Source organism: Haemorhous mexicanus, chromosome 25, assembly GCF_027477595.1.
Source record: "Haemorhous mexicanus isolate bHaeMex1 chromosome 25, bHaeMex1.pri, whole genome shotgun sequence".
NCBI classification, from domain to species: domain Eukaryota; kingdom Metazoa; phylum Chordata; class Aves; order Passeriformes; family Fringillidae; genus Haemorhous; species Haemorhous mexicanus.
In genome coordinates this window covers 2,718,377-2,740,801 of record NC_082365.1, presented here as the reverse complement: position 1 = coordinate 2,740,801, position 22,425 = coordinate 2,718,377, and the positions used below count along the sequence as shown (strand labels likewise).

Here is a 22,425-nt window from a genome sequence, read left to right as displayed (position 1 = left end):
TCCCTTGTGTCCCCACCCAGCGGGAGGTTGGAGGGGCTGCTCTGCAGCTCCCTGCTGGCCCCGTGGCTCGGTGTCAGGGCCTGGCAGCCGCTCAGCTTCAGACTGGGAGAACTGGAGGCGCTGGGCAGCTCGGAGCCTTTGGGTTTGGCCGTCAGGTTCAGCGGCTGCGAGGTCTCCTGAGGAGGAGGGAGGGGTGGGGGTGAGGAGCTGCCCCAGAGCCCCAGGCCAGGGTTTGGAGGGGTTTGGGGGTTGTACCAGGGTTTGGAAAGGGTTTTGGGGCTGTACCAGGGTTTGGAGAGAGTTTGGGGGCTGTACCAGGGTTTGGGGGCTGTACCAGGGTTTGGAGAGGGTTTGGGGGTTGTACCAGGGTTTGGGGGCTGTACCAGGGTTTGGAGAGGGTTTGGGGGCTGTACCAGGGTTTGGAGAGGGTTTGGGGGCTATATGCGGGGCTGAAGGATGGTTTGGGGTCTGTACCAGGTTTTGGAGAGGGTTTGGGGGCTGTACCAGGGACTGAAGGGAATTTCTGGATCTGTACCTGGGTTTTTGGGGCTGTATCAGGGGTTTTGGGGCTGTACCCAGGTTTGGAGGGGTTTTGGGGGCTCTACCAGGGTTTGGAGGGGTTTTTGGGGCTGTACCAGGGGTTGAAGGGCATTTTTGGGGCTGTACCAGGGGTTTTGGGTGGCTGTACCAGGATTTTGGGGGTGTACCAGGGTTTGGGGAGCTGTACCAGGGTTTTTGGGGTTTTGGGGGGCTGTTCCAGGGTTTTTGGGGTTCCTGGGGCCGTACCTGCATCTGGAGGTGGCCCGGGCCCGCGGGTCTCTTCAGCGTGGCAGGAGGGGGGCTGTGCAGGAGCTGCACCGGGTAATCCACTGCGGGAGCAGAGGGACAGCGCTTGGGGACAACAGGGACACGGCTGGGGGACAAGGCCACCCCGCAGGGCTGGGAGAGCCCCGACTCACCCGGTTTGCAGGGGATGGGCTGGATGGGCAGTGCCAGCTGGGACTCGGGGGGGACCGGGAGGGGCTGGTGGCCGGGGGTGAAGGCGGGGATCATCACGTAGGGCATGTTGACCTGCTGGAGGGGACAGGGACACCAGATCAACGCTGCAGGGCAGTGCCACCCCCGGCTGGGCACAACAGGACACGGGGAGGCTGCAGTCACAGGGACAGAGGTGTCCTCTGCCTTTACCTGGATCTGCTGCTGGAGGAGGTTGATCTTGTGCTGCTGCTGGATGAGCTGCTGCTGCTGCTTGGCGATCTGCAGAGGAGACAGTGGCATTGGTGACATCAAGGACAGCGCTGGGCTGGCCTCCAGCCTGGCAGAACGGGGCCAGCACCACAGAAAAAAGGGTGGCAGGGGGTCCCCAGGGCCGTGGGAAGGGCAGGAGGAGGGGCTGAGCTACCTCGAGGGACACCAGGGCTGTGTGTCACACCCCAGGTGTGACAGAGGTGTCACCCCAGCCCTTGGGAGAGGAACACCTGGTGTTCAAGGAGCAGGTGAGCCAGGCAGGAGATACCTGGGGTGGCTTGTTCATCTTAGGGGCTCAACCCCCATCTCCATCCACCCTTGGTCCTCCCAGCTCCAAGGGCTTTGGGACAGGAACACAAAACGGGACCCAAAGCCGCTCATGGTCCTGCCATCCCAAAGGGACCCCGGAGGGGTGACGGTCCCCACCTGCTCCTGCTGCTGCCGTGCCAGCTCCATCTGCTGCTGCTGCTTCTCGAAGAGCATGGTGGCCATGTTCTTCTGCTCCGAGTGCGCCGTCAGCAGCTGGTCCCGCAGCGTGGACAGCTGGTTGATCATCACCAGCAGCTGCAGCTCCTTCTCTGCCAGGCTCTCCTGCGTTCCTGGGGGGAAAAAAACCCGACTGGATGAGGATCAGGGGGTGGGGAGGGGGAGAGGGTCAAGCACAAGGTGGAGGTGGTTTTGTTTAAGGAGTATAATTTCAGTTTCCTCTGACTGGGGAGATTGAAGATGTTGGGGTGGGAAATGCGAGGCAGAGAAGTCCTAAAGCCACCAGTGCCACCACTGGGTGACCAGGGAATGTCAGATTTGGGAGGAACGGGAAGATCCCCACACGCTGAACCCCACCCACCCATGCAGTCAGAGGCAGCAGAGATGCTCCCAAAAAAAAAAAAAAAAAAAAAACAATTTAAAAAGTGACAAATCCCTGCAAAATGGGGACATTTCCCCTCCTGCTTTGGTGCTCCCAGCTGGGACGGAGGAGGGAGCTTGGTGGAGGTGGATCCCACCTTTCACTTCCTTGGATTCAGCCGTGCTCCGGCCCAGCAGCCGCTCCTTCCAGTCACTGGCCAGCAGCTTCTCGATGGTGGGCATCACTGGGGACAGGGACAGGGACAACCACGTGAGCACATCCCAAGGCTCTGCAGGATGGCTCAGTCCATCCCACAGCTCTGGGGAAATCCCGAGGGGCAGGGAAGGGATCCCGAGAGGTCCCTTGGGAGCGTTTCCCACCTTCCTTCAGGTTCCTGTTGAAGTCCAGCTTCTCCTGGCCACTCCCGGCCGGCTCGAAGGCGGAGCGCCGGGGCTCGGGGACATCCCCGGTGGGAGAGCGGGACTCCTGAGGGACACAGAATGTCACTGCCACCTCCAGGGCCATCCCCAGCAGGGGACATCCCCATCTGGTGGGATGCTGGGAGCTGGAGCACGCTGTGCCAGGCACATTCCCTGAATCCCATCTAGAGAGCATCATGGAAATGCTGGAATTTTCTCCCATGGTCTCCTGAGCTCCTCTCCTCTCTGAGGGCAGAGCAGGGAGAGGGAAAACCCCAGGACAATGGGAAAGGGAGGCTGAAGGGATGGGGAACACCTGGAGGGGCTTGTTGGGGTTCCACACCGAAGGTGAAGCCCTTAAAGCCCAAGGACGACCCCATGGGCAAAGCTGAGTTCTCATTCCCAGTTCTCCAGGTTTTCAGGGCTCAATCCTTGGGGAAACCAACCCTTCACACCTTGGGATGGAGGAATAAATTCCTAAAGGCTGAAGGGATGGGGAACACCTGGAGAGGGTTTTTGGGGTTCCACACCGAAGGTGAAGCCCTTAAAGCCCAGGGATGACCCCATGGGCAAATCTGAGTTCTCATTCCCAGTTCTCCAGGTTTTTGGGGCTCAATCCTCAGGCAAACCAACCCTTCACACCCTGGGAGCTCTCATTCCTGGTTCTCCAGGTTTTTGGGCTCAAAAGAGCAGCCAAAAAAACCTTGGGAGAGCCTCAGATTTCAGTTTTATTTCTTCGGGATGAGGAAAAGCCACGCGGGGGAGCAGCCACCGCCTCCTCCATGGGATGGAGGGTCTGGAGCAGGGCTGGGGGCAGCACCACCTTTGTCACACCCACCTGTGGCAGGGCCTGGGGGTCGGTGCCATCCCTGGGAGGTGGCCCTGGGGGGTCGTGGGGCCGGGGCTCGGCGCTGGGGGCAGCCCCCGGGGGGGTTTCGGGGCCACCCTCCTTCTTCTCCTCGGTCTTGACGGCGCAGTTCACCATGGTGCCCGCTCCATCCAGCTCCGGGGGTGGAGAGATGGGGCTCCTCATGGACATCCTGGGGACAGCAGGGACATCACCACGGTCACCCCCAGCATGGGCACCCCTCTCCCAGCCTGGTGCCACACTGGGGTGCCCCACAGTGCAAGGACAGCATCCCTGGAGTTTGCCATGGGCAAAGCTGAGCCCTTGTTCCCAGTTCTCCAGGTTTTTGGGGCTTAAACCTTGGGGAAACCAACCCTTCACACCCTGGGAGCTCTGGTTCTGGTTCTCCGGGTTTTTGGAGCTCAATCCTTAGGGAAACCAACCCTTCACACCCTGGGATGGAGGAATAAATTCCTAAAGGCAACCCAGAGATCCCAGAGATTGGGATTGAGGGATAATTTGAGTGACCTTCATGCCACATCCAGAAAGCTCAGGGTGACAGGGACCAGCACCCCAGGGGTCCCTCCCTGCTCCAGGAGCCGTGCCTAGAAAGCCGTCGGAGCAGCCGGGGGTTTCCCGATCCAACGGGAAGGGGAAATCCTGGCTCTGCCCAACAATGGCTGGGACAGCACCGGAATGGCTCCTCCAGGAACCCCCAGCATGAGGGAGCTGGGACTGGGACAGGGACTGGCCACCAGAACAGCTCCTCCAGGAATCCCTGGAATGCTATGGGACTGGGACTGGCCACCAGAATGGTTCCTCTGGGAGTCCCTGGCATGGAATGGATCTAGGACCAGGACTGGCCACCAGAACAGCTCCTCCAGGAATCCCTGGAATGCGATGGGACTGGGACTGGCCACCAGAACGGCTCCTCTGGGAGTCCCCAGCACAGGAGGAACCTGGGAGCAGCCGTCAGAATGGTTCCTCCAGAAATCCCCAGCATGGGATGGATCTAGGACCAGGACTGGCCACCAGAATGGTTCCTCCAGGAGTCCCCAGCATGGGATGGATCTAGGACCAGGACTGGCCACCAGAATGGTTCCTCCAGGAGTCCCCAGCATGGAATGGATCTAGGACCAGGACTGGCCACCAGAACGGCTCCTCTGGGAGTCCCTGGCACAGCACCGCCAAGGCCCTGCCAGGACAAGGGGCTGGCCCCAGGAATGGCTCTCCCTGACCCCACAAACCCCTGTGGGTGCCAATCCCCATCCCATTGCTGCCGGACGGGCACTGCAGGAATTACAGTGAGTTTTATAGGGAATGGGCTGTAGAGGACCCCAAGCACTGGAGTTCCATGGGGTTTGTCCCCAAAAAACGTGTCCCACCCCTCGCTCCAGGTGCCAGGGCTGCCAAGAGCGAGCGCCAGGATCGGTGGTGCCCACGGGGATCTGCCTTCCGTGGCCACCAAGCCTCACACCACACAGCAAGAACGGGGACAAGCATTGTCCTCGCCTTTCAGCGGGAACAACGGGAAAAGGAGGCCGCTAAGGAAGGGATTTATCCCAGAATCGGGAGCTGGGTTGTGGGACTGGGAGAGGGACAGCACCTGCCTGGGGGCTGCCACCCCAAACCCAGCACCCTCTCGCCTCCCAGACCCCCCTCAGGAGCCCCTAAAGCCAGTTTGGGGGTGCAAAGCGGGGTGGGGAGGGCTGAGCTGGGCCGCCCGGCTTGGGGGCAACAATTACATAACAAACAAAGCCCGGCTCAAGCTGCGAATTAATCAAACGGCTGAAAATAAAACCTTCCTCTCAGGAACTTCAAACAAAAGAAATGAAAACAACAAGGCCGGCTGGGTAATGAAAAGCCAGGGCTGTGAATAGGGGACAAAAGGAAGTGGAACAATGGGGTGTTGGACAAAAGCAATAAAGTAAAGGGAAGTGTGACAGCTCCACAATAGGGCACTGTGCTCGCCAGCCTTTCTGATCTTAGCGGGCCTTTTTTTAATCTCGGTTCCCTCGCCCTCCGCCGAACAAACCCGCCGGGTTTCCTCCCGGCCCCGCATTGCCCGGGGGCTGCCGCATCCTGCGGCGCCCCTTCCTGCCCCGGCTCACCTTGGCCGGGGCCACCCGGTCCCCAAAATCCATCGCCAGGAAGGACCGGACCCGGTGGGAAGCTGTGCCCGCTCCAGCCAGGATCGGCCTTGTGGGGATGTTGTAAGTGGTGAAACTGAGGCAGGAATGCACAGCACAGCACCTCAGGTGTGTGTGAAACTCCATTTTTCCCAAGCTTTTTTATGTTTTTTTCCAGGCAAAAATCCAAATTTTGTAGGTTTGGGATGCTGCAAGAGCAGCGCCGCGGCACGGAGCGATGGCTTCAGTTTGAGGCAGGCACAAAATCCCATCCCAGCCCTCCTGCAGGTCCCGTTGCCATTGTGCCTCACCTCCCAGTGCCACTGGAAGTGCACTCTTAAAATGGGGCCAGGCTTTAACAGGGCCGTGCTTGAAAGAGGCCTCCTCCAGGGTTTGTTATCCACCCCGCCGAGCAAACAAAAAAAGGGGGAAAAGGGGAAAACGCGCGGTTATCTCATTCCGGGCGGGTCTCAGGTGTGGGCACCGGGGCTGCCTGGGGCACACAATGGGCAGGAACAATCACCCTGGCACGGCACTGAAAGGATCTTCTTGGTTTTTAATGTTCCCCATTAAATCCAGGGTGGAGAGGAAGGGAGGGAATGGGGTTGGGATGGAAAGCGCCAGCCCGGAGGATGGAAACAGATCCCGAATCCTCATGGGATGCTTCCTTCCCTCACAGCTTTTTGGGGGCTCATCCCACAAGCCCTGAAATTCCCATATTTCACCTTTCCTCCCAATCCCAGCCTGGCAGCTCCAAGATTTTCGGGATGGTGACAGCTTGTGTTTCCCGGTTCGTAGCAGTGAACAGCACGTCCTGCAATTCTCCCGGTGGCCGTGCCACCCTTCCTGCCCGCCAGCCAGGCCTGATCCTATCGGCCCTGGCTGTGTGGAGCAGAACAGCTCCAGGGGCTGGGAAAAGGGGATGAGGTGCCAGAAAACCCCCACCCTGCCCGGCACCGGTTTGGGGATCCAAGAGATGCCAAAATCGTGGCCCTGCAGAAGTTTGGGATCCAGGAGATGCCAAAATCGCGGCACTGCCGGAGTTTGGGATCCGAAAGATGCCAAAATCCCACAGCCTGAGATCCAGGAGAATCCAGGAGATGCTGAGATCCTAGCACTGCAGGAGCTTGGGATCCAGATGTTGAGATCCCAGTACTGCAGGAGCTTGGGATCCAGATGTTGAGATCCCGTCACTGCAGGAGCTTGGGATCCAGATGTTGAGATCCCAGCACTGCTGGAGTTTGGGAATTCAAGAGGCAATGGGATTCCAGCACAACTGGAATTTGGGGATCCAAGAGATGCTGAGATCCCAGCACAGCAAGGATTTGGGATCCAAGAGACACCAAGACCCTGGCACTGCAGGAGTTTGGGATCCAGATGTTGCAATCCTGGCACTGCAGGAGCTTGGGATCCAGATGTTGAGATCCCAGCACTGCAGGAGTTTGGGATCCAGATGTTGAGATCCCAGCACTGCAGGGGTTTGGGATCCAGATGTTGAGATCCTGGCACTGCAGGAGTTTGGGATCCAGATGTTGAGATGCTGGCACTGCAGGAGTTTGGGATCCAGATGTTGAGATCCCGGCACTGCAGGAGTTTGGGATCCAGATGTTGAGATCCCGGCACTGCAGGAGTTTGGGATCCAGATGTTGAGATCCCGACACTGCCGGAGTTTGGGATCCAGATGTTGAGATCCTGGCACTGCAGGAATTTGGGGATCTAAGAGATGTAGCAAGCAAGAGATGCCGAGATGCTGGCACTGCAGGATCTCAGGGATCCGAGAGCCACCAAGATCCCTCACCCCGTGTCACATCGCTCCTCCCCCAGGGCTCATCCTGCCCCTCAATTTGGGGACAATCCCACCCCAAGGACAGCAAAGAGACCCTCAGTGAGTTGTCTGGGGCAGCTGGCTGCCCAGATTTTCGGGATCACCCTGCCCTATCCTGCCCTTCAGGTTGTCCCAGCTCCTGGAGTTCCTGCTATGCTCCCTCCCAAAGCTCTCCATCCACATCTCTTCCCTTCAGGAGCCCAACATGGTGCCCAATCATCCCAAAAAAACCTCATCCCACCAGCAGAGCCCAGGAAAACGGGCAAAACAGGGAAAAACCTGAGGAGGAAACACCAGAGGAGCAACGCCAGCACGAGCAGCAGCCGCGACACCCCTGGGAGAGGGCAGAGGAAAAAATAAAGACACACACGGAGATTTTCCTCTTCCAGGCAGGACCTGAGGAATCCCGGCCGGCCACCGGGACAGACAATAGCCCATCTCCTGCCAGACGAGTGGGGCCGCTTTCCTGCCAGACTTGGAATGTCCTCTCGGGGCCGCTTCCAAGCGTTTCCGCCCCGGGTGTCTTCCAAGAGAAAAGAATGGATGTTTGCTCCACCGTGCCCGGGCAGGGATGGCCAGGGGTGGCCCGTGGCCCTGGTTGGGGGAAGTTCAAGGGGCTGCTGGCCCTTCCCTGGGGATCCAGAGCATCCCAGGGTTTGGGGTCATTCCCTGGGAATGGCAGGTGGCCGTGGGGGAGGTGGGATGTGGCGTCCGTGCGTGGGGGTGGGAGAAAGGTGGGTGAGGAAATGCAACACCCCGGGGTTTGATGGTTTGGAAAAATTGGTTTGAAACCCCAAAAGGCAACAGGATGAGGGTTTTTAGACTCAGAAATGCCACCACCATCACGTGAGAGCCACTGGATTTTCTGGGTGTGAAAAATCCTTTTTTAGCCCCAAAAAGGCAACAGGATGAAAACTTTCAGTCCCAAAAATGCCACCAGCAACCATGTCAGAGCCACTGGATTTTCTGGGTCTGAAAAATCCTTTTTTAGCCCCAAAAGGCAACAGGATGAGCATTTTCAGCCCCAGAAATGCTATCACCTTCATGTAAGAGCCACAGGGTTTGCTGGTTCTGAAAAATTGTTTTTTAACCCCAAAATGCAACTGGATGAGAATTTTCAGTCCCAAAAATGCCACCGGCAACTATGTCAGAGCCACTGGATTTTCTGGGTCTGAAAAATCCTTTTTTAGCCCCAAAAGGCAACAGGATAAGAGTTTTCAGCCCCAGAAATGGCACCAGCAGCACGTGAGAGCCACAGCTCCTCGTGTCACCGCTCCACCCCGCTGCCCCACAAAGCAGAAGTGGAAACGCTCCAAATTTGGGCTCAGCCCCATCCTCGGCTGCCTCCGCCTTCTCGACACCTCACCTGCACTCGGCAGCAGAAAAACCCAAAGAGAGCTCAGGGCGCCGGAAAAGCTGCAAAATCCGCTCAGAGATGGAAGATCTTTGGTGGCCACGGGGGATTTGGGGAGGGGGATGCTCCGGGGGGCAGCAGGAGCAGGATGGGAATTGCCTGGTTTGTCCTTCCCAGTGGTACCCAATGGAAAATCCCCGTCCCAAAGAGACCCCCAGACCCCAAATGCCCCTTTCCATCCTGGCACGGCCTTTGGGGTGAGCAGGAGCTGGGATTTCCCGCTGTCCCCCCAAACCAGGTGGGTGTTTGTCCGTCCTCCACCCACCCTCAGCTCCCTGAAGGAGATTTCTCCTTCCTTGAAGGACAAACGGCCTCTGGAAACATCTGGAAATGTCCCCATGGGGTCAGGGCATGGCGGTGACGCGCTAGTGACAGCGCTGGCATCATGGAAACTCCTGGCACAGGAAGGGGTTGGGGTCACCCTTCTGCTTGTGCCACCCCCACTTCCACCAGGTCCCCATCCTGGTGTTCCCATGGAGGAATGTCCCCTCCTCACCCCTGGAATTCTCAGCACAGCCACGTTATGGGGGTTTCTTGGGGGGTGCAGAGCATCAGTTTTCCATCTTTTAAGATGGAAAGGAGCAATCCAGGTCTCCAGGTTGAATCCTAGAGAAATTACAACCACTTTTACCAATTTTATCCCAAAAAAACCCAGCCTGCCACTTCCAAAGGCCTCCAGGCCATGCCCAGGGTTATTAATGAGGTGCACATTGCCCTGGTTAATTCCTGCAGAGTTTTGGGGGCAAACCCAATCAACCCCACTCTCCAAAACTTGAGGAAAGAGGGAAAATACCAGGGAAACATCCCTAAATTCTCTCAAATGCAAGGCAGGGAGGAAAAGGGGAAGAGGAGAATCTGGGAGGCTCCATGGGATGCTCCATGTTCTCCATCAGGGATGTTTCCCATCCTCTATAAATCCCAGGATCCTGATGTCCCAGGAGATGGGATGAGGACTAAACTGCAGATCAGCCTCTGCTTTTCCCATGGGATTGTCCCTCTTGGCCAAAGCCAACCCATCCCCTTGGGGCTTGTCCTGCCTGTGTCCAGCAGGATCCAGGTGGGTGGGAATGGGGAAACAAAGTTCCCAACAAAGCCTGAGAAGGATGAGTCCACCCCTGTAAATTCTCCTTGGGCACTGGGATCATTATCCATGCCCCAAACATCCCCTGTGGGCACTGGGATCAGGATCTGTGCCCCACACATCACTGGGATCAGGATCCGTGCCCCACACATCACTGGGATCAGGATCTGTGCCCCACACATCACTGGGATCAGGATCTGTGCCCCACACATCACTGGGATCAGGATCCCTGCCCCACACATCACTGGGATCAGGATCTCTGCCCCACACATCACTGGGATCAGGATCTGTGCCCCACACATCACTGGGATCAGGATCCATATCCCACACATCACTGGGATCAGGATCTGTGCCCCACACATCACTGGGATCAGGATCCATATCCCACACATCACTGGGATCAGGATCTGTGCCCCACACATCACTGGGATCAGGATCTGTGCCCCACACATCACTGGGATCAGGATCTCTGCCCCACACATCACTGGGATCAGGATCTGTGCCCCACACATCACTGGGATCAGGATCCATATCCCACACATCACTGGGATCAGGATCTCTGCCCCACACATCACTGGGATCAGGATCCATATCCCACACATCACTGGGATCAGGATCTGTGCCCCACACATCACTGGGATCAGGATCCGTGCCCCACACATCCCCTGTGGGCACCAGGGTCCGTTGGATCCATCCCAACCTCTGGGACCCTTCCCAGTTTCCCTTTGGATGGAGAATTTCCATCTCCCTCTGCTTTCCCACCACTCCAAGGGGGTTTATCCTTTAGGATCCCAAAACCAGCTGGGACTTTCCTTCCCAACCCCAAATCCAGGGATTCTGCCTCCCACGAGCCTGTGTGACAAAACCCAGCCAGGAGGTCCATAATTATCCAAATTAAACCCCATCCCTGGAACATAATTACCCAAACAAAACCCAATCCCTGGAACATAATTGTCCAAATAAAACCCAATCCCTGGAACATAATTACCCAAATAAATCCCAATCCCTGGAAGCAGCCGGATCCTTCCCTGGCCCAGGGCCACCCCCTTCACAGCCACGACCCAAACACATTTTTCCTTTTGCTGTGGGGAGGGTTTGAAATAGGAGGGGAGGGGAAAAAAACCCGCCTGAACCTCAGGTGGAACTTCCTGGCCGCGGGATTTATGAGGCGGGAATGATCTCATCAGGGAAGCGGAGGAAACTCCGCTGGAATTATTTCCAACTCCACTAAATCCCCCCCCAGGCCCGGGAACAATCCCAGGACGAGCCACGTGATGGCCCCGGGACCAGCGCTGGTCATTCCCGTTTCCTGGCCTCCAGAGCAGACTTTGGGAGCTTTGGGTTGGTTCTGCCACTCCAGGAGATAAATCCCTAAGGAAAAGATCCCTCCGGCTCTGCAGGGTCCACGTCCAGGGAATTTTATGGGGTTTTAGGGGAAGGGGATGCTCAGGAGAGGGAAATCAAGAGCACAAAGTTCCCTTCCCAGAAAAATCACAAGTTTAAACCTCTAGGAAAAAGCAAAATCTTTTTTTTTTAATGCCCCCTTTTCCTCTGTCCTTCTCACCCCCCTCACTAAAACCCTAAAAAACCCCAAAACGTTCCCTCTTTAATTGGGGCAATCCTGACACTCTGAAAAATGGGGATTTACCCTTTTTTCCCTTTGGATCCAAACCCCCCTGCACTGTGGGTGCTGAACCTTTATCCCAAACCCAGCAGGGCTGGATCAGCCCCATGACCCACAGAGGGGTTCTGGGGGCAGCTCCAGATCTTTGGGATCCAGCAGAAATCCCTGGAGCAGCTCCAGGCCATCCCCTCCCTCTCCAATCAAGCCATCGGTGACGGGGAATGAAATTCAAAAAAGTGACAAAACCCAGAGAAATAAAGAAAAATCCAGGATGAGGATGGGGACAACTCACCCAAAGGCTGGCACAGCGAGCCTGGCACGGCGAGCCTGGCACGGTGAACCTGGCACGGTGAGCCTGGCACGGCTCCCTCCTTGCCCTGCCCTGGCCCCAGCACAGGGGTTTATCAGGGTGGCCGATCTCGGTGGCGTTTTTTGTGTCACTTCTGTCACTCAGCGTTTCCAGGCACGGCCGGGGGGTGGGGGGGCTCTCGGCTGAGGCGCTCTGAGCGCAAACGAGATTTTAATCAAGGATTTAAACCAGACTTTGCTTGAAACCTAACTTTAAACCAGAATTTCGAGCAGATTTTAAACCCAAATTTTAAAGCAGAATTTAAAGCAGATTTTTCCTATCGCCTGAGGGAGGGAGGGCCAAGATTTCCAATCCTTTTCCTGGCCCTACTGGGAAAAAAAAAATCCCAAAGCGGGGCTCACCCTCTTGCCCTGCAGCTCCCAGTGGGAGGGAAGCTCTTCCCAAACCCTTTTTCCATGGGAAAGCCATGGGTGGAGTTGGGGATGTGCAGAACCTGGTGCTGGTTTGGGTCCACCTCAGTCCATAACCCCCATCCTTGAGCTTTCATGGGATTTTAAACCTTCCAATAATTCCTTATTTTCCCAGGAGTTTGGGGTGTCCATCCCATATCAAACCCCATATCTGTAACTCCCAGCTCTTGAGCTTTTATGGAATTTTAAACCTCCCAATATTCCATATTTTTCCTGGTTTTGGGGTGTCCATCCCATGTCAACAATCTCCCATCCTTGAGCTCTTATGGGATTTTAAGCCTTCCAATAATTCCTTGTTTTTCCAGGTTTTTGGGGTGTCTATCCCCTGTCCAACCCCATATCTGTGACCCCCCACTCTCAACCTTTTATGGCATTTTCCACCTCCCAATAATTCCTTGTTTTTCCAGGTTTTTGGGGTCCACTCCATGTCAAAACCCATATCCATAACCCTCCATCCTTGAGCTTTTATGGCATTTTCCACCTTCCAATAATTCCTTTTTTTCCCAGGTTTTTGGGGTGTCCATCCCCTGTCCAACCCCACATCCCTAACCCTCCCCCCCCAACTTTTATGGCATTTTCCACCTTCCACTAACCCTTTCTTTTCCCAGGTTTTCCCATTTGCGAGCACCAATCCCACCTGGAGTTCCTCAGGATTGCTGGGCACACCCAGGAGCACCCAAGGGTGCTCAGAGCCAGCTCTGGGGTCTGTCACCCACAGCACCCAAGCCTCCAATCACACCCCAAAATCTTATGGGGCCGCGTTTCCGCCCCGCAGCCGCAGCGGCAGCGCCCCGGAAACCTTTGGGGTCCCTGTGCTCGGCATCCTGAGCTGCAGCAAACGTGTCCTCACCTCCAGCCTGTCCCCAAAAGGGGACATGGAGGGACAAAAGGGGACACTTCCCAAATTTGGGGTGCGTGGAGTTCCAGATGTTGGGGTTGCTGCGTGTTCCAGCAATGGGATTTTTTTTAATGGTGATTTGGGAGCTGCCCCAGGAGCCATCAGGGTCTTCATGAACCTCACTCTGAGGGAAAAGGTGCCTCTGGCTGCCCCTCACCTGCCCCAAAATCATCTCCTGCCCCCAAATCATCTCCTGCCCCCAAATCATCCCCTGCCCCAAAATCATCTCCTGCCCCAAAATCATTTCCTGTCCCCAAACCATCTCCTGTCCTCCAAATCATCTGCCCCAAAATTATCTCCTGTTCCCAAATCATCTCTTGTCACCAAATAATTTCCTGCCTCAAAATCATCTCCTGCCCCAAAATCATCTCCTGTCCCCAAAATCATCTCCTGTCCCCAAAATCATCTCTTGCCCCCAAACCACCCCCTTGCCCCAAATCCCTCCCCAAAGTCAGCCCTGACTCCGTTCCCGCCGGGCTCACAGGGGTCAGGGATGGATGGGGTTGGACAGAACCCCCTGAGCAGAACATTTTTGGCCCCGTTTCCTCACCCAGCCAGGGCTGTTTGGGGGCTGCTTGCCCTGGTTTGGGTTCCTGAGCTCATCCCCCACCTTGGGTGACGCCGAGCATCCGGCGGCGCTTCCGCGGCCTCGCGTGTACCCGGAGCTGCAGCAGGGCCTGGCAGCCATTGCTGCTGCTATTTTGTCATTTTTTGGGCATTATTTCAGCTCACAGAGGCACCCCCTTTTTCTGGGGTTTGGGGTTTGGGGTTTGGGACACCCCATTTTGCATCCCGCTGCGGGATCCAAAGGGATTTGGGAGCAGCGACTTCCAGATCGTCAAAGGGATGGGTTTGGGGTTTGGGCCTCAGCTCTCCTCTCCCTGCTGGGTTTGGGGGAATTAAAAAACAGCAAATTCAGCTCTGGGATGGGCTCCTCACCTCGGGGGAGCAGAGGGATTTGGGAACAAGGGATTTGGGGTGGTTTTCCCTGCACAACAAAATCCCAGCCCAGCCCAGAAATTTTGAAAACAAGGGGTTTGGGAATAAGGGCTTTGGGGTTGTTTTCACCACACAACAAAATCCCAGCCCAGCCCCAAAGTTTTGGGAATGAGGGGTTTGGGAATGAGGGTTTTGGAGTTGTTTTCCCTGCACAACAAAATCCCAGCCCAGCCCCAAAGTTTTGGGAATGAGGGGTTTGGGAATGAGGGTTTTGGGAATGAGGGTTTTGGGGTTGTTTTCAGCACACAACAAAATCCCAGCCCAGCCCCGAAGTTGCCAGCCCTCCCCATGTGGGATGGGGTATCAAACTGAACTCCCCAGGTCCCGCAGCATGCAAGGGGCTCGTGGTGCTGGTGGCACCTGTGTCACCCCCTGCCCTGTCCCGATGTCTCCTGGGCTCCCTGAGCAGTGGGAATTGGCAGCTCCAGCCTCCAGGTGCTCATCCTGGGAAAACAAATGGATTTGGGGGGGATTTGGGGGCTGTGTTTGCAGCCTGAGGGGTCCCAGGCTCCTGTGCCTGTTCCCTGGGCTGTGCCAGCTCTGCCCAGCCCCCAGGACGAGCTTTTTTGGGGGGAAAACACACAAATCCCACATCCAAAAATGTGTTTTCCCCAGCCAGATTCCCGGCACGGACCCACAAACCAAAGGAAATGCAGCAGGAAGGAGCTGGAGTGGGATCCCAGAGACCTGAGAACCCAAATCCCTAAAAGAGCCCCTAAAAGCAGCAAATTCTGCTCTGCCCTGCCCAGCCTGCAGCTGGGCTCTCCGGGGGACCTCCCTGCTCCTAAAATCCACATGGAAAACCAGCGGGAAAGGCTCCCTGCGGGAACTCTCTGGAGCAGCCACGAGGGGTCCGTGCCACCCGTGCCACCCCCGCCCGTCCCTGCCACGGATCCGGGCACGCTCCCGAGCCAGCCCCTGCCCCGGGGGACCCCGCTTTCCGCTGGGCGTGAGAGGAGAACAATGGGGCCGAGCCCTCCATTGTTCCAGACAAAAGATAAGGCCGGGCTCTGGCATTCCCCAGCGCCCGCCCTGCTCGGGAGCTGCTGCTCCCGGCCCTGCCATTCCTGATTCTGCCATTCCCAGGCTCTGCCATTCCTGATTCTGCCATTCCCAGGCTCTCCATTCCCAGCTCTGCCATTCCCAATTTCTGCCATTCCCAATTTCTGCCATTCCCAGCTTTGCCATTCCCAGGCTCTGCCATTCCCCATCTCTGGCATTCCTGGTTCTGCCATTCCCAGGCTTTGCCATTCCCAATTTCTGCCATTCCCCATTTCTGCCATTCCTAATTCTGCCATTCCCCAGCTCTGGCATTCCCAGCTCTGCCATTCCCAGGCTTTGCCATTCCCAATTCAGCCATTCCCAGCTTTGCCATTCCCAATTTCTGCCATTCCCCATTTCTGCCATCCCCGGGGTCAGGGCAGAGGATTTTCCAAGCCATCCCCACAGCAGGTGACCCAGTGGGGCTATTGGAGGGAACAGACAGAAATATCTGAAATTTTGCCTCTCTGCAATTCAAAGCTCCATTCCCAAGTCTGAAATATCTGAAATTTTGTTTTTCTGTGGCTCCCTGAGCTGCAGGAGCCCGGGCAGTGCCCAGCACCCGGCAGCTCCGCGGGGCACGGCGGGGCCGGAGCAGACCCCAGCCCCGCAGGGGCTCCCTGGAAGGCGCAGGATGGGCTGAAAACACGGAGATGTTTTCCAGCAGAACTGTCAGAAACCGCGCTAATTTATTTCCCTTCTGCGTGTTCCCCGCTGGGTTAAAGCGGGTGGGGATCGCTGATGCATCGAGCAAAACTCCGGCCCGGGGCTCCCTCCCCGCCGCGAGAATAAACCAAACCTGAACCAGAACCAGAACCAGAACCCAAACCCGAACCTGAACTCGAACCCAAACCCGAACCAGAACCCGAACCTGGACCAGAACCCGAACCCGAACCTGAACTCGAACCAGAACCAGAACCCAAACCTGAACCCGAACTCGAACCCAGAACCCAAACCTGAACCCGAACCCAGACCTGAACCCGAACCTGAACCAGAACCCGAACCTGAACCCGAACCCAAACCCGAACTCGAACCAGAACCCGAACCCAAACCTGAACCCAAACCCAAACCCAGACCTGAACCCAAACCCGAACCCAGACCCAAACCCAGACCTGAGCCCAAACTTGAACCCAAACACAAACCCAAACCCAAACACCCAAACCCAGACCTGAACCCGAACCCGAACCCTAAAATGCTGCGGGGAGGAGCGCGCAGAGCCCGGCCCCGGTTTTTGGGGTGGCCGCGGAGCTGCCGGGACCCCCGGCCTGGGAGCGCCCGGCCCGGCTCAGCTCGGCTCGGCCCGGCCCAGCCCGGCCCGGCCCGGGGGCTGCGCGGCTCTCCGGGCTCTGCCTCCCGCCCAGCGCGGCAGCTCCGGCAGCTCCAGCAGCGCGGGGCCCCGCGGCTCGTCCGGGTCTGCTCAGCTCCTCGGGAGCCCCCAGATCCTCCTGAGAACCCCACAGCTCCTCCCGAGCTCCCCCAGATCCTCCTGAGCTCCCCCAGATCCTCCTGAGAACCCCCCAGGTCCTCCTGAGAACCCCCCAGGTCCTCCTGAGCTCCCTCAGATCCTCCCGAGCCCCAAGGCTTCTTCATTATCATCCCTGAGCCCTCAGATCCTCCTGATCTCCCCCAGATCCTTCACCACCATCCCTGAGCCTTCAGATCCTCCTGAGCCCCCAGATCCTTCATCACCATCCCTGAGCCCCCAGCTCCTCTTAAGCCCCCCCCAGATCCTCCTGAGCCCCCCCAGATCCTTAATATTCACCCCAAACTCCCCCAACTCCTCCAGCAGGGCAGAGCCCCACAAGCTCCTCCATCCCAAGTCCTGAAACTTCAGCTCTGCCATCAGCCCTGAACCCCCCAAACTCCTTCATCCTCAGCTCTGAGAGCCCCCAATTCCTCCTGAACCCCCCAAACTCCTCCATCCTCAGCCCTGAGCCCCCCCAATTCCTCTTGAACCCCCCAAACTCCTCCAATCCTCAGCCCTGAGCCCCCAAACTCCTCCAGTCCTCAGCCCTGAGCCCCCCAAACTCCTCCTGAGTCCCCCAAACTCCTCCATCCTCAGCCCTGAGCCCCCCCAACTCCTCCTGAACCCCCCAAACTCCTCCATCCTCATCCCTGAGCCCCCCCAGTTCCCCCCACTCCTCTCAGCCCCCCCAAAAGCATCAGCTTGGACCCCCTCCCCCTTTTTTTCCCAGGGGTTCAGGGGGGGCAGTGCCGCCTTTAGGGGCTCCATGATCCCAAATCTCTTCTCCAGCCCTGGGAACCCCGGGACTGGGAGCAGTGGGAATTCCTCGGCCCGGCCCGCGGCGCTGCTCCCCCGGAGCAGAGAACAAAAGAGGGCAGCGGCTCCTCCGGGGCCCCGCGGGCTCGGGGCAGGCGCTGCCCTGCCATGAGGGGATTGTTTCGCTCCAAAAAAAAGGAATTTTTGAAGGAAAATGAGCGGCGGGAGTTTCCCCAGCACGGCCGGGAACCCGCGGGGTGGGACAGCAGGAGGGAGGGTGTCAAAGGTGGTCCCTGACAGCGGCCCCGGGGGGTGTTAAAGGTGGTCCCTGGGTGGTCAGAGCTTTTTTGGAAGCTTTTTTGGGATTGCTGCCATCCCACGTGTGGGCACAGAGCCCCGGTACCAGCCGGGAATGTTTGCAGGGGGGTGAAGCTGGAGTGAGCAGGAACGTGGCTCTGGAGGTGACGGCATCCCTGAGCCCCCAGACCCTCGGGATCGGCTCTGAGGGACCCCCTAAAGGGATGCCAGCAGCTGTGGCCACCCCAGCGTCCCTGAAAGCTTGGCTGGGTTTGTTTGTGGGCTGGGATCCTGGAGCTGAGCACAGGGAGGGCTCCAGAGCTCAGGGCATCCCAGAGAGATTCCTTCTACAAATCCCACCTGCATCCCAGAGATTCCTTCTACAAATCCCACCTGCATCCCAGAGATTCCCTCTACAAATCCCACCTGCATCCCAGAGATTCCCTCTACAAATCCCACCTGCATCCCAGAGATTCCCTTCATCTGCATTCCAGTGCATCCCAGAGATTCCCTCCACACATCCCAGAGATTCCCTTCTCCTGCATCCCAAAGATTTCCTCCACCTGTATCCCAGAGATTCCCTTCATCCCAAAGATTCCCTCCACACATCCCAGTGCATCCCAGAGATTCCTGTCACCTTCATCCCAGAGATGCCCTTCACTTTCATCCTAAAGATTCCCTTCACCTGTATCCCACAGATTCCCTCTGCATGGCCCACCTGTATCCCAAAGACTCCCTCCCTACAGCCAAGGGCATCCCAAAGATTCCCATCACCACCATCCCAAAGATTTCCATCACCTCCATCCCAAAGATTCCCATCACCTCCATCCCAAAGATTCCCATCACCACCATCCCAAAGATTCCTGTCACCTCCATCCTAAAGATTCCTGTCACCTCCATCCCAAAGATTCCCGTCACCTCCATCCCAAATATTCCCATCACCTCCATCCCAAAGATTCCTGTCACCTCCATCCCAAAGATTCCCATCATTTCTATCCCAAAGATTCCCATCACCTCCATCCCAAAGATTCCCGTCACCACCATCCCAAATATTCCCATCACCACCATCCCAAAGATTCCTGTCACCTCCATCCCAAAGATTCCCATCATTTCTATCCCAAAGATTCCCATCACCTCCATCCCAAAGGTTCCCATCACCTCCATCCCAAATATTCCCATCACCACCATCCCAAAGATTTCCCCCACCTCCATCCCAAAGATTCCCATCACCTCCATCCCACAGGGATTCACTCTCCCACCCCAAATCCCCACCAGGAAAATCCCAGTCCCTGTGTCCCAAATCCCTAGAAAACTCCAAAATTAAAAATAATCCTGCTGAAAAATTGCTTTTAACATGCTCCCCTTCCTAGGGATGCCAGCAAACTCCAAAATTAAAAATAATCCCAGGGCCAGAGCAGCTTTACCGTGCTCCCTTCCCAGGGACCTTGGAAAACCCCAAAATTAAAAATAATCCTGCTGAAAAATCAGTTTTAACATGCTGCCCTTTTTCTGGGGACCTCAGAAACCCCCCCAAATTAAAAATAACTCCACTGAAAAATTGGTTTTAAAACACTCCCCTTCACAGGAATACCAGCAAACTCCAAAATTAAAAATAATCTCAGTGCCAGAGCAGCTTTACTGCACTCCCCCTTTTGGGGACCCCAGAAAACTCCAAAATTCAAAATAATCTTGCTGAAATTTTGGTTTCAAAGTGTTCCCCTTCCCAGGAGTGCCAGCAAACTCCAAATTAAAAATAATCTCAGTGCCAGAGCAGATTTACTGCATTCCCCCTTTTGGGGACCCCAGAAAACTCCAAAATTCAAAATAATCTTGCTGAAATTTTGGTTTCAAAGTGTTCCCCTTCCCAGGAGTGCCAGCAAACACCAAAATTAAAAATAATCCCAGTGCCAGAGCAGCTTTACCGTGCTCCCTTCCCGGGGACACAAACCCTCCCCCTGCAGCCCAGAAATGAAATTTAAACCCCCTCGAGCACATAACAACTTTACGAGCTGCTCCGTGTCCCCCAGCCCAGCCTGGCAGGGCACAGATCCCCGCCTGGCCCGGAGGAATAATAATGGACATTTCGGCAGGGAGACAAAAAGTCCAGAAATTCCCCTCAGGACATCTCCCAGCCTGGGATAAACTTCGCTGAGAGACAGATTTAGGGAGAGGGGAGGGTTTGGGTGGAGGTAAAAAAAGCAACGGGGGAGCTGAGATTTTCCAAGAGAGGAAAAAAGGATTTTAAAAAAATAATAAAAATTGGGATTAAAAAAAAAAAAAGAAATTTCTGCTGGGAAGGGAGAGGTGGCGATTCTTGGTGGCATGGGAGGGACACAAATCGTTGTGGAGGGAGAGGATGATGAGGGTGAAAATGTGACAGGAAAAACTGCCCTGAGCCTGGTCGCGGTTGTCAAAAGCCGGCTGCTATTTTTAACGGCACAAAAGCATCCGAAAATCGCCGGGTTTCGAAAAGAAAAGAGAAAAAAAAAAAAAGAAAAGAGAGAGAGAAAAAAAAGTAGTGTATCAGTGTCACCGGAATGGATCGTCCAAATGAAATTGAACCGAGAGAGGAAATTGCAGGAATTGCAAACAGGAGTTATCGGCTCCATAGGGGAGGGAGGGACCTTATCGGGGAAAAAAAATCCCACTGACCGAGCTAATGCTGCTTTTTTCACTCCCCAAGTCCATCACTCCCGCTTTTCTTGGGGAGTTTTCCGAGCCCGAGGCGCTCCACGAGCCTCCAGCACATTTTCCCTGGCAGCATCATTCCTCCCTGGCAGCGACCCCCTGGAAATCGCTCATCAGAGGTGGAAACCGCCGAAATTTTCTGTTTATTCGCCTTTTTCGCCCTAAAACCTCCCCTCCAGGACCGCGCAGCTCCCGCGTTTCCCTTCCCCTCTCAACTTTGCCGGGTTGAACGCGCCGAGATGAGATTTTTCCGCTCCCGAGGAGTGAAAAAAACCCAAATTTCTCCCAATTCTGCAGCCGCAGCTCCATCCTCGCTGTGGGGTCTCCCCCGAGACCCCCGCCCGGCCCGGGGATGTCGCTGTGGCGATGACAAGGTTTGTCCCCGGCAGAGCGACAGAGCTCAGCGCTGTCCCCTCTCCCAAAGCCTCTATCGCGACAGTGTCGCGGTGTTGGAGCCTCTCGCCACCCGCGGGTGACACCGGCCGGGTTTTCCTCGCTGAAGGGGTGGCCGGAGCCATCGTGTCCCCAGGCCAGGTGTCCCCGCCGGCGGGATGTCGCTTGTCCCGTGGGGACGAGGGACAGCGATGAAGGACGGGACAAGAGGTGGTGACAACGGGGACCCCATCCCGCTCCCAGCGGGCACAGCCGTGTCCCCCCCCCAGCCCCCATCCCCAGGACACACGCGGCTCTGTCCGTGCCACCACAGCGCGTCCGTCTGTCCCAGCACACCGCGGGGACACCCCCAGACCGCGCCGGTCCCCCTGTCCCCAAATCACCCGGCGGGGACCGCGCTCTGTGCCCGCACAGGGGGACGCGCAGACCCCGGAGCCGCGATTAACCCCTCTCCTGCCGGGATTAACCCCTCTCCTGCCGGGATTAACCCCTCTCCTGCCGGGCTCCCCGGGGCTCGCAGCGGAGTTCGCAGCCCCGAACTTTGCGGGGCTGAGCGGGGCCGGACCCCGCGCCCCTTTCCCCGTTCTCCTCCAGCGCAGGGGCTCTGGGGGGGTTCTCTTGATCGGTTCCCTCAGCCGTGACCCCCGAGGGTGCTCCCCGAGCCCGGAGGGTGCTCGGCACCCCGGGGCTGTGCCGGTAACCCCCGAGCTGTGCCGGTGTCCCCCGGCCGCACTCACAGCTCCGCTGCGCTGAGTCCCGGGGCCGCCCCCGCCTCCGCCGGTGCTGCCGGTGCCGGTCCCACCCCGGTGTCGGTGCCGCTCCGGTGTCGGTGCCGGTCCCACCCCGGTGTCGGTGCCGGTTCTGCCGCCGCTGCCTCCGCCACCGCCTCAGGTCCGCTCCATGTCCCCAGCGCCTCCGCTGGGAGCTGCCCCGGCGCCGGGCGGAGAGAGGGAGCGAGGAGGAGGAGGAGGAGGAGGAGGAGGAGGAGGAGGAGGAGATGGAGGAGGAGGAGGAGGGACACCGGTCCAGCCAGCCAGCAGCCGGCTCGGGGGCGGCCCCGTGCCCCGTCCCCTCCCCTCGAGACCCCCCGGCGGGCCGGGGACCCACGTGTGACAGCGCCGGGGCTCCCACGCTCTGCCCGGAGCTCCGCGGAGGCTGGGGCGGCACTCGGAGGGGTCTGGGGGGACACCCTGAGACCCCCCCGCACCCCGGGCCCGGCGGGGACCGAGCGGACCCCCCTCGCTCCCAGGTGGGGGTGGAGCCGTGCATGGATTTTGGAGAGCCCAGCCCACATTCCCGGGGGAGGGGATCCCCAAAATCACAACGCGCCAGTGGCAGACCCCAAAATCCTCCTTCCAACTTGGGGATCACCCCGAGTTTTGCTCCTTTTCCCCTGGAAATTCCTGACATCCAATTCCATTTCAGCATCCCAGAAATTCCTGAGGAGCCCCTGGGTGGGGCCGTCAGACGCTCCCTGAGCGGAGCGGGGAGGGCAAAGGCGGGAACACAACCGGAAACCTCACCTGGGCAGGCCAGGTGGGGCACGGAGGGGGATCCGCGCTCCTGGCAGCCCTGGCACCGCTTTTCCCTGGATGCCAGCCCGGCCCCATTGTGAGGCTCTGCCCGAGTGGAACGGGCCCATTGTGGGAGCACTTCGGGAATTCTTCCCGCTCC

At 57.4% G+C, this 22,425-nt stretch overlaps 1 protein-coding gene across 11 annotated transcripts in view; it reads right to left on the bottom strand.

Moving 5' to 3' along the window:
* The window catches only part of SOX13 (SRY-box transcription factor 13), a 38,158-nt gene that overhangs the window by 8,009 nt on the left and 7,724 nt on the right, over positions 1 to 22,425 (bottom strand). For 8 of the 11 annotated variants that reach the window (XR_009489422.1, XR_009489426.1, XR_009489423.1 and 5 more), the window contains exons 1-9: positions 21,489 to 21,715; positions 3,353 to 3,554; positions 2,476 to 2,581; positions 2,253 to 2,339; positions 1,675 to 1,847; positions 1,189 to 1,257; positions 960 to 1,074; positions 787 to 869; positions 17 to 176 (exon numbers count right to left, since the gene is read on the bottom strand). Coding sequence is in view for 4 of the 11 variants with exons in the window: in XM_059867660.1 (XP_059723643.1) it covers positions 17 to 176; positions 787 to 869; positions 960 to 1,074; positions 1,189 to 1,257; positions 1,675 to 1,847; positions 2,253 to 2,339; positions 2,476 to 2,581; positions 3,353 to 3,553 (994 nt within the window). In the remaining 7 variants the exon portion in view is untranslated. Of the gene's footprint in view, positions 1 to 16; positions 177 to 786; positions 870 to 959; positions 1,075 to 1,188; positions 1,258 to 1,674; positions 1,848 to 2,252; positions 2,340 to 2,475; positions 2,582 to 3,352; positions 3,555 to 11,726; positions 11,914 to 21,488; positions 21,716 to 22,425 lie in introns of those variants that run through there. The other 3 variants (XM_059867661.1, XM_059867664.1, XM_059867662.1) reach the window with 3 other exon arrangements.